Below are 16734 nucleotides of genomic sequence, written 5' to 3'. Positions count from 1 at the left end.
ATTTATATTTAACCTGCCATTTTTTATATTATTTCCCATTTTCCTCCTCAGTGTAACCCCAGATATTTGAAAGCTTGCCTTCTTACTTCAAATACCTTCCATTAACCTGATATTAGATCATATTAATTGATTGCTTTGGGCTCAGGATAATATATTTTGTGTGGTAGAAGTCTTGCCATCCATATGAGCCTTTGAAATACTGCTTATAAATAGTCTTCATATTAACTGCAAACTTTCACTCTTTAGTTGCCCCTTTTAGATTTTTTTTCTTCGGAATTCTCATTTTTGTACAGCTGCTTGCTTTTGTTTCATTTTTTTTCTGTTTTTTTTATAATTAACTACTACTGAAATAAATAGATTTTGGAGATTTGCTGCTTTAATTGCCTTTGTGATCTTTCTTCTGCCTTCTCACTTGCCTGTTACCTGGCTGTACCAGATAATCTTTATGTGCCCCTTTCAAAATGATGATGAGAGATTTTGCCCATGTCCTATGTTTTCAACTAGGAGGTCATTCACCCAGTAATGCATTGCCTCATTCAAATGGGATCCTCTGCATTGCAACTGCCCTTTCTTCCAATGAGATATTCCCTTCCTGGAACCATTTAACTGGATCAATGTTCTTTTATTTCTAGGCAGAAGGATAATTACGTGGTGTCATCTCAGACTCTGTAATGAAACTGTCATTGGTGCAGTGGTGCCATCACACTACATTTGCCAAATCATTTACGGAACTGTTCATATGTGTCATCATGTCAGCATCACTGCCTTGCCCCTCAGACTTGATCATCATTTTCATGAACCCTCTTTGATCTCAGAAGCAAGTCTCTCAAACTCACATTTATGATGGGTTGGTACAGAGCAGGGCATCCTGACCTCATTGAATACTTTATCTAGTGAAGAACAAATTATTAAAATGCATACAGATAGAAGGAGAAAAATGGAAACGATGCTATAACATAGAGCAAACTTGCTGCTTGACTGGTAAGGAGCCATTCACACTCATCTTCTAAATTATTTAACTCACTGCTTTCATTCACTAGTTTCTTCCAAAATGAAAAATTGACACTTGTTTCTATGGCAATCCTCTATCTAGAGCTGAAGATCTAGATACTCCCTGATATTTTACAGGGGTTTTATCTGTTTGACCAAAACCTATAAACTCAAGTTTACCTTTATTTTTAGAAGATATCCTTGAGGTTAGCTCTGGGTCTGCACACTGATGACAGCTATAACGCAGTAGAAAAATGAATAAGGGAGGCTTAAATTGGTTTCATCAGGATGTTGCAGTCACAGTAACCTTGACATAACCAGCTGCAAGCTTCTCAGGCTAAAACAGTCCTGAGATGAATCAGTTTTAATAATACTTCTGGCTTGTGCGCCATTTTAACTGTATCTGAAAGCCCTCCAAGTTTATTGAGTTCAAGAGAAATTGTTATTATTCAGTTTTATTTGCATGAGTCACATGAAACTTAAGCAATAAGCTCTCTACATGCTATGTACTTTACAGGTTCCTAAGTGACCTGTAAAGAAATTTGTGGTGAATACTTCTATCATAGAGCTCTGCAGACAGAACTAATTATAACCACAAAGCTCAGATAAAAAAAATCTTGTGTCTGTGTACAAAAGACCAGGAAAACCAGAAATCTCATTCTTAGCTGCTTTCTTCAGTTATGATTGAAAGGTGGGCCTGGAAGTGCCCAATCCACTAGCAGCTGTTTCTTTACTGTACCTCACAAATGCTGTAAGATCACAAATGGTGAACAGAAAGGTCACCCGCTCTGCCCAGAGTTCAGTGAAGTTCCCTACAATGTCAGTAAACGTAATAAGGATTTTCAAATTCACCCACCCAAAGTCTGAAGTCTAGGTGCTTGCTCCTCCTTTATTTTTTGTCTCAAGTGATGAAAATATGCATGTTTTAGCAAGTTTGCTTTGCACAGAGTGGATTTCTACAGCTGTGACTCTGTTTAATGTTGCTTAAAAGTGGACTGAAAATTTTGGGACTGCATCTGCGTTATGACTAGTTTGGATTGAGTCTCACTGCAAAGACAAAACTAAGCAATAACTGGGTGAAGTTTAATGGCACCCAAATTCCTGTTTAATACTTCCAGAATGCTTTGCCTCTCCCCCTCAGTCAGCTTCTCATTTCCTTAGCAAGGAGGTAAATTGGAACTAGCCTTGAGAAGGAAGTCGATTTTGCTTTGTCTGAAACTAAGCGCTTCTGAAACCAGTTTTGGACCCCGATCTTTGAATCTGATTTTATCAGACACTTGAAATGTAAAGGATTAAAATATTATAGATGAATCTTGTTGATTCAACAATATTACCCACAGACCTTTTCAAAACAGGGAGCACTTCAATATAATTCTGACACAGCTTGCTGCAAACCAACATAATCTGAGAACTTTTGCATGCATGCTCTTGGTGGTGATCTTAGCATTAAGGACTGCAGTGTTAAAATCATAATATCTGTCTGGTACCACAATTCAAAACATTTACATAAAAAAAAATAAAATGAGAGCACGCTCTAGCATTAGTTTATGAAATAAAGGATGTATGGGTAAATCAGTGCATATATTCTGTGACACATCATTAAGAGTTGCAGTGGTGGGATAGAAGAGAAACACAGCTGAAAGAAGTATCTGTAAGGTGGCAAACCAAGTAAGACCTCACAGGTAAACCTGCACAATGGAATCCTAAATATTGAAGAGAGATGCTTCTGGTGAAGATCCCTCTTAGCTGCAAGTCTTGCAAGTGTCTCTAACTATGGGGTATTTGAACATATGTCATGTTCATCACAGTATATGAGTTAAAAGTCAGCGAATTCCTATTAGGTCTGTCATTTCCTACGTTTACAGTTCCTATTTGCCATCAACCATGACATATACATCCACAGACGTTTGTTCTATATTTGGAGAAATGGAGGAAGGCAGTGTGTAAACACCCTGATTTCTTGTTGTTGGCCTTAAAGTAGTCACTTTACCATCCTTTCCAAAAATGTCAACACTTGCAGTTGGTTTGCATTGAATGGATGATCTCATTATAAAAATATGCCTTTGGTGTTCCTCTTTCTCCAGCATCCTGTGATTTTCCCTTCAAGAAATGGAAATTTGAAATGCAAACTGCACTTTAAAGTAGTGGTGAGACTCTTCACAAAGTAGAAATTCACAGAGTGAGAAAGGAACTCAACAAAACTGGGTTTGCTGACCAGCATGACTGTATGATGATCTCATTGCTGTCACTGAATCAGAACAAACCTGATGGGAGCTGCTCGGGAATTTGAGAACAAAATATAATGACACTGGAAAATCCTGACCTGTCAAAACCAACATATTTTTTGGAAATAGTTTGGTTTCAACAAACTTATTCCAAATCACTGTTGTATTTCCTTTTAAAACTGGGCTAGTTTTCTGAAAATTCATGTGGAGAGGGCGGTTCAGGGGTTTGTGTTTCAAAGGTCTAGAACTGTTGCCAGCTCTGGCAAAGCTTAAAATGAGTTGAGTTGAGAGGAGCTGAAGACACAAAGTTTACAATTTGTGAACAGAAAGGTGGTTTTCAGGAGAGAGCACCTGACAATATTCTGAAGAAATCCCTCTAATTGCTTGCTGTCTTCACAGCCCTGCATGTGGGCTACAGGAGCTGATGACAGCTTCTGCAGAGAGCAAAGTCCATTGCTCAGCCCCCTTGACAGAAGACCAGGCAGAAATGATCCAGTATCACAGGCTCCATCCTGGTAGCAAAAGGATTGCTCCCATCATTCCCATCTCTGCAAAATCTGTATGGAAAAAGGGAAGGATCTAACAGCATCAGGCTCTGCCTGCTGTCAGGAAAGAGTTGCCATTACAAACCTGGCAGGGACTGCCTCAGAGAGCAGCTCTTCATAAATCTTGCTTCCACAGTTCTACATCTATAATATTTTAATCTTTTACATTTTAAGTGATTTGGGATTTGAGAGATCAAATGAAGTTTTTGACAGTGGTTGGGCTAATCTCAGGCTGGTGGTAGCCCCCACATAGATTTACTCTGTGCTTATAGACCATGCAAGGCACTGGTGTGTCTGCTCCAGGCTAGCTGATAGTTAGAGGTCCCCAAATTTCAAGTCCCCTGCCCATACAGCTGGAAGATTCCCGTCTTGCTCCCAGACTGTAACACAGAGCCCAGGAGCTCTGGGAGCCTCAACTCCCACTGGGTGTCACAAGACCTCCCCCCTCCTCAACAGAGGGCTGGGTGCTACATGTAGACAATGGAGTTTTTCAGCTCCCTGAGCTGGGTCTGGGAGCTGGGAAGCCAGGATATGGAGTGGGCTTTTGAGTGTCCTGAGATCTCTGCCGCAGAGCAGAGTGTAGTGCCACAGCTCAGCAGCAGCAAACCTGCTGGGGAGCCCCCAGGAGATAAGACAGCTTCATTGCTTTTTGAAAGCAAAAAACAAAAACAAAGCAAGAAGACAGAAGAAATCTGGCAAGGGAGTGACAGTGCCTGTAGTTTCCACTCACACTAAGTCAGTAATTCTATTTTCAGCACTGACCTTTCTGTCTCCCTTGCTGAGATTGATCAATCAGAATAGTGTCATTGATACCTATGGCTGCCTGTCTCTTGCATGAATAATTCAGATAGTTAAATACATATCACATGAATTTGGCCCTAAAGAAAAGAAAAGCACTTCACCAGCACTTTCTGTCCTTGCTCTGTGCTAACCATAGCAGCAAGACCAAAGAATTGTTATTTCTTAGATGCAATTATCTGCCATTCTCAATATTTTCTACTTATCCTGGTGTTAAGACCAGGCATGCCAAGAGAGCATCACCACGTATTTCTCCTGAGCTTTGCGTATGTGCAGGTCAACTACCCGTGGCAGAATCTTATGGAAAGACTCTGAGAGGCCACTTATATGCTTGCACTTGAAAGTGAGGGCTTTAAAGTATCCTGATGAATTGGATGCAGGTTCCCTCCTTTGACAACGGCACATCTTTCTGCCTCTGCTCTTCCCACTGTCAGCCCTGCAATGATCTGCCAGGCCTTGCTGGCAGGAGCTCAGCACAGCTCCAGGATGGGATGCTGCTGCCGCTGACACTCTCTTTGCTGTCCCTGGAAGTGGTGCATGGTAACCTTCACTGACAATGACACTGTCTTGTGAAACTTCAATAGCTGGAGAAGCATTCAGGGAGGGTAATGTGTACAGTGGTCTGTCCAAAGCCTGGGAGTCATCCTGGGCTTTGCTTTCTCTGTCAGACTGAAAGCTGTTGGTGAAACCGAGGGTTGGAAAACCAGAGTTTTTGAGATTTTGTGTGTCATAATCAATCTTTTAAAAAAAATATTCACTGAAGAAAGAACTTCCTCCTGGAGAACAAGTGTTTACAGGGTGAATTCCATGCTGAGGTTAATATTTATAGCCTCTATGAATCTTTTAAAGGAGAACAGCTTCTAAATGCAGCAAGGTATGAGGCTTTATTAACACAATAGTTGCAGAGCTTGGGCAAAACATTATGGTAGGTTTTTTTTGTAGCCAATGCACTGCCGAGAAAGAAATATAAAACAAACTCTGCCCATGCTGATGCCAGCACACAAATACAGATTGTAAAAAAAGGCAAAGAGAATACCTTTTTCCTAAGTTCCTAATTTCCTAGTTGACCACTAGTTTTCTTATCTGCTCATTACTTTGGGGCTAAGGCTTTCAAACACACAGTAGAATAAGCAACCTGACAGTTCCAAAATCTACAGTCATGGTAGGCATATATGCAACTGATTTATTTTCTTTATATAGTAACAGGCCTGTTTTAGCTGTATTATAGAGACACAGTGACACCCAGTGGTTGCAAATAAATATAGTGCCTGACCCATTCTTTCTTTGGGGCACTGGATCCGATCATTATATAAACTAGATCAGATACATTCAGAAAAGTTCCAGTGTATGCTGTTTATTGAAAAAGACTTGATTCAGCACCTGGTTTTGTTATGTATATCATATTGAATCTCCAAAACTAAAATAAAGCAGAAATATACAAAGCTAATCATACAAGTAGTGTTTTCTTACAGCCCTTGTTAAATAAAATTATGTTGGCTCAAGCACAGTTCAAATAATTAGCTGCTTTCATCTCTCACAAAACTTTTGTTAATCAAGTCTGTAGAGGAAATATTCTGTGTTGTCTGTAAAGCAGAAGATAGGCAGAAGATAGAAAGCAGAACATTAGGCAGAAGATTGAGTTTACATTCAACTTTCCCTTCCATTTTTATTTTAGCATTTTGGCCTGCAAATCTGCTCTCATAGTGGAAGTGTGTGAAGACGACTTCATATTTTAAAGAAAAAATATTCGGTTTTCTTCTGTGTCTAAAGTGTAGATTGGAATTTATTGTAATTTTATTTTTTCTTTTCAGGAGCCAAATGAGACTTAAAAATGTAAACTCAGTGCAAGATTAATGAAAAAACAAATTTCTCTTGTATCAAGTTGACATAAATAGGAAGTTCCTGCTTGAAATTACGCTAATAATGAGGAGTAATTGCTGATTTCTAATCTAGCAGCAATAGTAATTTATTTTTCACATTATGTAGAGCAGATGCTCAGTAATTCAATTCCCTTCACTCTGAAATTTTATTGAGTCTTTGCTGAAGATTCAGAGAGGTTATTCTTATGCTCTTGTGGTCAGGAGAAGGAGTATAACAGTTTAAGGGTGGTTCTGTGCCAGGCACAGATGAACAGAAATACACTGCAAAAGATGAGGCTGTGCATGTTTGAGAGTCAGAGCAGGCAAAGGAGCAGCAAAACCCAGGCTGCACTGAAGATCCCAGAGGAGCTCCCACTGACATCAGTGGAGCAGAACTGTGTGTAACTGGCCATGAGTGCTGGCCCAGGTGATTCCTGCTGTTCGGGCAGGTATTGCCTTCGGGCAGATATATACTCATGGATTGGCTATTGCCACCCTGACTGTTGGGGAATATTGGTATATTCAGTTGTCTTGCAAGCTTTCTTGAAATAGTGATTTTGTCCTAGAGCCTGAGGAAGAAATCTCCTAGTCACTTTTACTTCTTTTCATGTGGTACTGGAAAAGGTTTGTTCCACCAGGCACACAGCCTCACTCCTGTCTTCTGATATATAGTTCAAAATAGGGGATGTTTAGGCCTTTTTTAGGATTATGTGTGAGCTGATAAACCCTCTTACCTTCAGAACATGAGCTTTTAGAATTTACTATTGCTACTGGCTGCAGGGAGCCAGGTGTGCTCCACATTCCTATCTTCAAACCCTCCATTGGAAGTGGTCTGAGGTAGTTTTGAGTAGAGAACCCAAGGGAATGTGAGTAAATCTTCTGAGACCTCTGTGTGCCTCAAAGAAGGCCAGGAATAGCTATACAGCTAAGTTTCTGCAAGCGTCTCCAGATCACTGCAATTTCTTTCTGGATACTGGGATATTCATAAGCTTGAAGATGAGAAACACTTTGCTGTTTTTCTGATTATGTTCTTATAATTTTGAGGGGAAAGAATTGAGTTTTAATACTAACAAACCTACTACTGCTGTTAATTTTTTGCATTGTGGCAGGTGGTACGAGTTGATCCAGATCTCAAGCTTTTAATTTTTGATATCCCAGTCTTGAAAGAATTTGAGCTGCTGCAGCTCCCACAAAAGTAATCTGACCATTCCAATATCCCAAATAAAATCTAGTTAAATACATTTTGTTAAAAATCTCTTTATTTTAAAAAGAAGGATGTCAGAGAAGATTCACAGGATAAAAAAGAGAGGGAGGAAAAAGGAGTAAAGTTAAAGAAGAAAGGAAAACAAGTGCAGAAGAATAAATTACATGCCAGATGTGAACGTTAGAAATAGTCCCGACCTTATTTCCCTCCTGTTGAATCCCAATATGTTTTCACACAGGAGAACCAACACAGAAAGGACCCTAATACACTTCTTGCGTGCTAGCTGGTTATTTAGAGCCCCACAACAAGGAAGTGATCAGAGAATACTTGTCACATGCCCAACGACCCTAATTCAAGGAACCTGCCACCCCAGTGCATCATATGAGGCAGGTCAAGCCTAGGGTGAAGCAAGCTTTCCGTGTAAGAATTTTAATTAGCAATGAGCACAATAAAATACATAAGCTGCTGAAAGTTAACAAGTGCTACTGTTTGAGATTTATGTTCAAATCCATGCTGTGCACTTCCCTTTCCTCACCACTAATGGATTAGCAGTATACTGGATAGTGATCAACAAATATTACAGTCATCCTTCTAATCTTATTAATGAACTTGTAAGAAGCATTAAGGACACATTTATACCACTTGTGGGAAACAGTCCAAATACAACGAACCAAAAGCTGCTTATCTACAAGCAAAACCAGCATTATATGACTGAAGGGAGCCAAGTTAATCAGAGCCATCAAGAGGCTAATTCAGGTCCAGAGGGCTGAGAAGGCAGGTTAAATGGTTGTTCATAAATCATTGAAAGCACACCATATTGTACAACACGATACCACTTTGTAGCAACAATGTTCTTCTGTAGGGTGCAGTTTCCTGCTTTCTATATGTCTGTGTTTTGACATTTTAAGTATCTCATCAACATAATTTTATCCTTAATTTGTGAATATGTTATAACTCAGCTTGTTAATCATCCGATCTTTAGGAAGGAAGGGGATAGACTGTAAAAACAAACCTAAAATTTTTTCTGCTTGCAGGCAGCACTACTGTGCTCACTACAAGCATACATAAAATACAAAAGAGTGTGGTTCCAAGATACTGCTGAAGAAAACTGAGGAAAGCAACTGAGAAAATCTGAAAAATCATCTGTATGTGTCTGCAGCTCCTTTGCCTTATAGGATGGAGAAGGGGACATTGATGGGTAATTTTTCACCTCAAAATACTTCAGAGAAGTTCTGAAATGTGCTGGTTTATGTAATGTAAGATTCTTCACTGATTCTAACATGGAAAAACTGGGATCTGTTCTTATTATGCCTTTCTTCTGATAGGATTCAGACTATCCACAGGCTACGATTGACTACTCTTTAGAACTGTCTTCCAAAGGGTCACTTACCAATCTTTGAAAGTGTTCAAAACTCTGTTCTTCAGCTGCTGGCTTTCCCCTCCCTCTCAACAGTCCTAAGAAAGACTTTCCCACTACTTACTGTAAGTAAAGGATACCTCCAATCTGGAGTTAATGGCACTTGTTTCTAATATCACAAGATGTGGAACTCCAGTTCTCTATAGAGCATAATATTCCACATTTCAGTGCCTGATATTCTACTGCTATCCACTATAGTATTTACATGCACCAACATAGAGGGAGAGCAAAAGCCTGCCATTGCAATGTCCTCTCTCTGGAAAAATGACACTCTGGGATAAAAGATAACATAACATGTTAGGAAGAAGAGAATAGTCCTTTAATTACAATCATTAAGTAATGTGTGGTTTTGTCAATTTTTCTGTAGAACACAGAAGGTCTTCAGACTGGACCAGTATGGCTGAATAACACAAGAGGCTAAAAACAAGTGAAACCAGTAGTTTTATTTGATAACACTATCAAATCAAAATTGTATATATTTATCTCCAGGTATCTGAACAGAATCATTTGCTCAATTTTGCAACTTCATGGCCATGTTTTTCAGTTCTCTTCTTTCCTTTTCTCTACCAAAAACTTTACATACCCATTTTTAGCTCTAGGAAGTAGATTGCCTCAGGGCTGACACAGTCCTTTCAGTTTTGGTACAGCGTGAGACATAAGCCCTCATCTGGCTCTTATTTTCTTTCTCAGCCTCAACAAAATTGACTGCTCCATAGCTCAGATTTCCAGCTTGGTCCTATTATGTCTGAAATGCAAACTGGCAACAAAACTGCACAGGCACCTGGAGCAAAAAGTAAATATTTCTTGTCCATTCCAATTTCTCAGCATCATGTAAGAGCTCCTGTTTGCTCCCTAAGCTTCTCCCTGGGGTCTCAAAAAAAAAAAAAAAAAAAAAAAAAAAAAAAAAAAAAAAAATCCATCTCCCTTCAAGCTCCAGGACTGAATTTTTACCATCTGTCCAGGATTTTGTTCTTACAAGGTTCCTTCCCCACCTGGATTGTGCACACCACCTTCTTCTGGTTCACCAACAGCCATTAACACCATTCTGTCAGCAGCTTTCTAGATATGAGTTTTTGCCTTTATATGAGGCAACTCTAGATATGAGTTAACTGCCTTTAAATGGAAAATGAGGTCCTTTCATTCGGTTGTTTCAAACATCTGTCCACATCCTTGTACATTAATTAAGAGGTCTAATAGAGCTTTTTGGTTTTGTATCATTCGTCTTAACTGTCAGAGTGGATTTATACATCTCAAGGCAAAATCACTTAGTATGCTGCAACTCGATATCCACCAGAAAAGAGAGTGTATGCTTTTCCTCTTGTATTTTCTTACAGAATAAAGCTGTCGAGAGCAAGGGATTTGCCTGAATCTGCAGGATCAAGTGGCACTGATAAAAAGTAAACAACAGAATACACATTATAAAAATAGTCTTTCTAACTTTTCATTGTTTCTGCTGTAAACAACATTAACTACAGTCTTTGGTGAGAGGTACAGTCTTCTGAGGAAGTAGGAGGGAAAGAAACCAAATTCAGATGTGAGAAGAGAGATGAAGGGGTTACCAAGAGCTTGCTTATTCTTCATATTTTAACCAATCTGGAAGAGAGCTTTGAAGCACAGAGTTGCTCTGCTAAGCAGCTAAAAAACTGAAAATATTGGAATTCTTACATGTTTCTGAGAATGTCTTCCTTACCATATTATGTTGATATCTGTGTTCTACATCAAAATTAAAAAAGTATTTACTACAAAAATCCATGTGTCTGTTTTCACAGGTGCACCCTAGCAATTCTAAATCAATTTTCATATTTTATTCAGCTTTATTCAGTTTCGGGTTCATATATCTGACATAAGATTCTTCTGCTTTGGGCAAAAAAATATACTATGTCAGATTTTGTCAATGCTATTATGTCTACTCATGCCCTCTTTTGTAGAACTAATATGAAATAATCACTCTGCTGTTATTTTAGAGGTCTACGTTTTAATTGGCATATTCTGTTTTGGGAATAATTTCATATAGTAAATTATAGAGAAGTAACATTACTAGAATTGTCCTGCTGGTAGGAAAAGTTTCCTTTTGCTAGTTGAGACAACTATACTATCCCACTGGAAAAAAACCCCACTGCTAAAACACCTACCTATTATCCATCAGGTTGCAGGTTTTATTACCTTTTCCTTAAGAGCTTTCCCCAATCTAGATAATTAATGTCAGAGCTAATAAAAATGAGCTATAAAAAACACACAGATAAAGAAAACACTCTTTGAAATAATTTAAAGACTGAGGGGTGTTACAGATTGCTGGATCTGAGGCTAATGCAAGGGCAGCTCTCTTAATTTCTTTTTACTTGTTTCTTCCAGAAGAGGATATGATACTATTCTCACTCCAGTCTCGCTTGCCAACAAGGAGATCCAGATAATCCTCAAGCTGCTGAGTCAATATGTGGTTATAGAGAAAAGCATTTCTCAAATATGAGAGATTGTATGTCCACTGGGAAAGCTCTTTCTCAGACTTCTCTCTCAAGCAAAACAAAACTAAACTATTTCTCATAAGTCACATTTTATTACCTTCTAGTTGTTCTTGGTGCCCTCCCTCGACTTCACTGTGCCTTTCTTAATAATCCTACCAAGACTGAACACAGATTTGTTCTTCAGGACTCACCAGCACAAGTTTTCTGCAATAGCACAGTTTTTCCAGTTGTTCACAACTGCCTCAATTTTTATCTCTTACACAGATAAACGTCCATTTATATTAATGAAAATGATGACTCATTCCCAGCTACAGCTCTTTACATCTGCCTGTAATGAATTCCCTATTGTTGTTTTTGAATCACTAAAGTACATCCAATTTGATTTGTGGTTTTGTATTCCAACAGGGCTTGTAAGCCTTCAAAACTCAGCGTCATTAAAAATTTTTTAAGTGTATCCTCCATTCTCTTTTTAAGCCATCTATTAACAAGCTTGTTAGTACAACAAAGGAACCATGGAATTATATATTTTTTCCTTCTGTTACAAAATTATGTATTGATTTTCAAAGCATATTCCCATTGTAAACTTACTATTATTATTCTTTCTACCTAGAATTTCCACAGCATCTCTGGAGATACAGAAGTTGCCTAGTAGGATTTCTTCAAGGTAGATTAGTTAATCAGGGATTTATCTCACAATGTAGGTTATGGCATCCTCAGTAGCTGTCAAATGGTTCATGTATAATAAGCATAGCCTTCTCATATTTCTGATACCTTCAACCACAAATGGGATGGGGAAAAAAAGCAACAGGTCACATTGCTAGCTGAATTGTTTTGGTATGAATTGAATGGTATGTTTCTAATGCCTTGGTGCCAGCGAAGTGCTAGACAGAATTAAATGTTTACTGTCTCATGTACTGCAACTATCTATATTTTGATGCCATCAATTATTTAGCAAGTTTTGTTTGCATAAAAAGATAAACACAGCCTAGTGGTCAGGCACTGTATCATGTAATCAATATGAACTACCCCTCAGCCCAGAGAAAGTAACTCATAGAAGATCAAATGGGATCTTCCTGTGGGATAAATCCAGAAGTGATTTTTTACTGAGTCATCAAAGGCAGAACATATGAATTGCCCTATCCATTTCAGTTACTGGATTGTGTGGCCCTAGCAAACTTTTCAACCTTGGTATCCCATGACTGACCTCACAGGAAGCCAGCAGTAGGTCAGGCAGGGAAACTGTGTCACCTTTGCAATGTGAATGGCAGTTCATGCAGATGTGCCAGTTCTGGGGTCAGTCCATCAGATCAGCTTGACTATGGTGTGCATGTCTAACTTGAAGGAGCACTCTGATACTTTATGGCATTTAGGATACAGAACATACCACGACTTCAGTGCAAATGTATAAGAAATTACTTACCTAAACAAGTTGTAGCATTTTCAAGTTGTGCTACCACACAAACTTCAGAAGTTATTAAAAAATTCACATTCTCAGCACAATATACTTTATTATGGTGTAAAATAAGAGTAAGCAGCAAAGTGTTGTAGTGCTTGTCAAAAACTGTCTCCATATTATCTGAGGGTATTTTCTCTGCAAGTTTCCTCCTTGTACAATTAATTAATATCTTGTTTGCTTCCAGAGTAAGTTGTGCAATGCCCTTCTGTTGCCAAAAAAATAGAGAACGGTTTCTTGATGTAAAGCAAGTTCCGGTTCTTCAGTATTTGAAATTTTATGATACAGCTATCAAAAATTTGTTTTTCTGTCCCAAATTAATGGTCCAGTTAGTGAATATTTCTGCTGATACCAGTAGAAATCATTGCATCTATGATGCATTTAATTCATTCCTTCTTTAATGGTTTCATTAAAAGATGGTAACTTTATTTCATGAATGAGATGCTTTTTGTGGGACTTTGATACCTAGATTAAACCAAAAAGTCATACTATTCTAAGAAGCCAGACCTCACTAATTTGAGCAGCACTGACTCAAGCAACTAGAAATAGTGAGGCAGACCCAAAGAGAAGCTCTAACAAAAGTTGCAAATGTAAAAGCCATTTCAAAGTCGATGATTTATATTATAACAATTACCCTAATTTGATATTACCCTGAGACATTAGGAATAAAACTGCACAGCAGTCTGCTTCTTGCCTCATCACAGCAGTTGGTGCCAAACTTTCCAAAGAAATCAGAAGATGAGTCTTAACATCAGTGGGTCTTGACTTCCTTTTCACACAGTAATTATTAGAAGTTGTTTTGGTAAATTCACATAATGCATTATTCTCGAATGTCTAAAATTAAAATTAAACAGGAGTCTTTCCTAATAGCAGACAGATTGTATTTATGGTGATCTAAAAAGGCATTTTTATGCAGCACAGCTTATTATAGCTTGTTGAAATGCTGCCTTTCCCTTTCCCTTTCTACCACCCAGTAAGCCAGAGGGAAAGCAAAATCCCATTGGTGGTAGGAATGAAGCCGGCCTTTGCCAACAGTTAAAATACATGGAAGGGCGGCTATGTGCCGAGAGCTATATAAGACACGCTAAACTTCAGCAGACCAAACACAACACTTTATGATTGATCACATATTCACATGTGCTGTGGGCCTTAAGAACGAAAGGCAATTTCTGAAGTATGCGGAACGACAAAAAAAGCAGAAATTGCTGCGAAATGTAGCAGCAGCGTCTGGGCGAAACAGCGTTACTCGGCTGGCTCCAAGCACTTCCCTCCCCTGGAAAACGCCCCGAGCTGGAAGCCCGGCAAGGTCCGATCTGGCCAAAGCAGTGCTAGAGTGCCCTCCGCCGGCACAGCTCGGGCAGGGGACAGGGGATCGCTCCTCTCTAGCCTGAAAGGAAGGAGGCTGAAAGGAGGACACCAAAATCTTAATATTTAGGCAGATGCTGAAAAAAATCCAGAATGTTTGGATCAGGTGAATTTCTTGATCCTTCACTACTCATGTATGACAGAGCATGTGGAAGAGCAACTCAAAAACCTACTCACTGTTATTTGACATAGGCATCTATCCTTTGTCTCCTTCAGTGTCTCTTTGGTATGAAATTCCATCTGGATCTCAGCTGGTCAGAAAATCCCTAGAAAAGGAAATAATTAAAGCAAGTTTTCTTGTATTATCAAAATTATGTTTAAAAGTAGATAATGAATGATAATGAATGTCTTTATAAATAATCTATTGAGAGTGGAGAAGTCAAAATAATTAACTGCTTTTGTTCATACAGAGCTCACAGTCAGAATCAGACGATGAGAAAATACAGAAAATATTTCCAAATAGTGAACACTATCTCATCTTTGCTAGGTACCAGTAGTATCACAAAATTATCTTCTGTCTTACATCTACCTATGCGTATTCTATTTCTACTTAGATAATGATACAGTACATGCATAGCACAGGGTCCAGTGCATGAAACCATGAAACAAGGAGAGACAGAACTAGTCACCCAGCCTGTCATGCAGCCTCATCTGTCACTGCTCCTTTTAGGCACACTAATAAAATGTGCATTTGTGACTCATGTTATTGCATAATATTCTGTCATTAACTATCATTGTCCCAAGTTTCCTCCTCAAAGCTGATCCCGTGTGATATTTCATCTCTTTCTCTTTTGTTGCCTCCCACCCTTTTACAGTGCCCTGAGGAGTACTTCTTGTATTTATCAAAAGGTACACTACTTTTGTGCCCCAAATTACCAAGTTTTGTTCTAGCAGTGTATGCTGTTGGTCTTGTTAGGAGACAAGTACTAAACAGCTTAAAATCCTACTTCAATAAATAAGAATTGCAATGAGATAAGTGAAAGGTTTGCATTAAGTGCAAGCAATTCCTTGACATGGCATTCTTTGTTGCCATCTGTGTATGTAGTTAAATAAAAAGAAAAAATAGAAACAAGCAAACAAACAAATAGAAACCACAAACTAAGAAAGAAGTCTAGGCCCCAGAGAGGGATCTGGACAGGCTGGATCAGTGGGCCAAGGCCAATGGTATGCAGTACAACAAGGCCAAGTGCTGGGTTCTGCACTTGGGTCCCAACAAATCCTTGCAGCAATATATGCTTGGGGAAGAGTGGTTGGAAAGATGCCTGGGGGAAAAGGACCTGGGGGTGATGGTCGACAGTGGGTAAACACAATCCAGTGTCTGCCCAGCGGGGCAAGAAGGCCAACGGCATCCTGGCCTGTGTCAGCAGGACTGGGGCAGAGATTGTCCCACTGTACTCAGCTCTGGTGAGGACCTACCTTGAGTCCTGTGTCCAGCTCTGGGCCCCTCACTGCAAGAAGGACACTGAGGTCCTGGAGTGCGTCCAGAGAGGGTCAGCAGAGCTGGGGAAGGGTCTGGAGCACAAGTCCTGTGAGGAGTGGCTGAGGGAGCTGGGGGTGTTTAGCCTGGAGAAAAGGAGGCTCAGGGATGACCTTATTGCTCCCTACAACTCCTGAAAGGACAGTGCAGCCAGGTGGGGTCTGCCTCTTCTCCCAGGCAGCCAGGGACAGGATGAGAGGAAATGGCTTCAAGCACCAGAGCAGGTTTAGATCAGCTAAAAGAAGAATTTCCTCACTGAAAGAGTGGTCAGGCATTGGAACAGGCTGTCCAGGGAAGCACCAAGTGGAGTCACCATCCCTGGGAGCATTCAAACAAGTGTAGTTGTGGCATGTGGGGGCATGGTTTAGTGGAGGACTTAGTAGTGTTAAGGTAATGGTTAGACTTGATCTGACATGTCTTTTCCAGCTTAAATGGTTCCATAATTCTATGATTTCATCATTTGAAATTTGTCCAATAACAGACCTGTCTGGCATCCTCTGGAGGGTAGCATCCAGAAGCATCCAAGACATCCAACAACAGGGAATAGCACATTCATAGCAGCATAGTTAAACATAATAACAGAATCATGGAATGTCTCGAATTGAAAGGGATCCATAAGAATGAACAGCTTCAACTCCCACCTCCTTGCAGGATTACCTAGAAGTAAAACATACGACTGAAAGTATCATCCAAAAGCTCCTTGAACTCTGACAGGCTGTCTGTATCTGAGCAAAGAGAACGAGGCATCACAAACTGAAAGATGCCTATTGCAAAGGTCTTGTAACAAAGAAGTTCCACATAACAGCTAAGAAAATGAGGTGTTCTTAACAGATGTCTTGACTGCTTACCTTCTAAAAGGGAAAATCTGATTATACAAGTATCTGTAGGGGCATTTTGTATTATCAAGACAATTTTTGATTTAAAAATAGGTTATGTGCA

General features: G+C 39.4%; 1 protein-coding gene across 1 annotated transcript in view; it reads left to right on the top strand.

The window, feature by feature from the left end:
- Window positions 1-14344, top strand: part of LOC136358551 (baculoviral IAP repeat-containing protein 6-like) — a 65549-nt gene extending 51205 nt beyond the window's left edge. Inside the window, exon 20 of the mRNA XM_066314427.1 lies at window positions 14108-14344. Within this exon, the coding sequence (XP_066170524.1) occupies window positions 14108-14344 (237 nt within the window). The remainder of the gene's footprint in view (window positions 1-14107) is intronic.
- The last annotated feature ends 2390 nt before the right edge of the window (window positions 14345-16734 follow it).

Source organism: Sylvia atricapilla, chromosome 3 (assembly GCF_009819655.1).
Source record: "Sylvia atricapilla isolate bSylAtr1 chromosome 3, bSylAtr1.pri, whole genome shotgun sequence".
Taxonomy (NCBI): domain Eukaryota; kingdom Metazoa; phylum Chordata; class Aves; order Passeriformes; family Sylviidae; genus Sylvia; species Sylvia atricapilla.
This window is presented reverse-complemented; position numbering and strand designations above follow the sequence as displayed.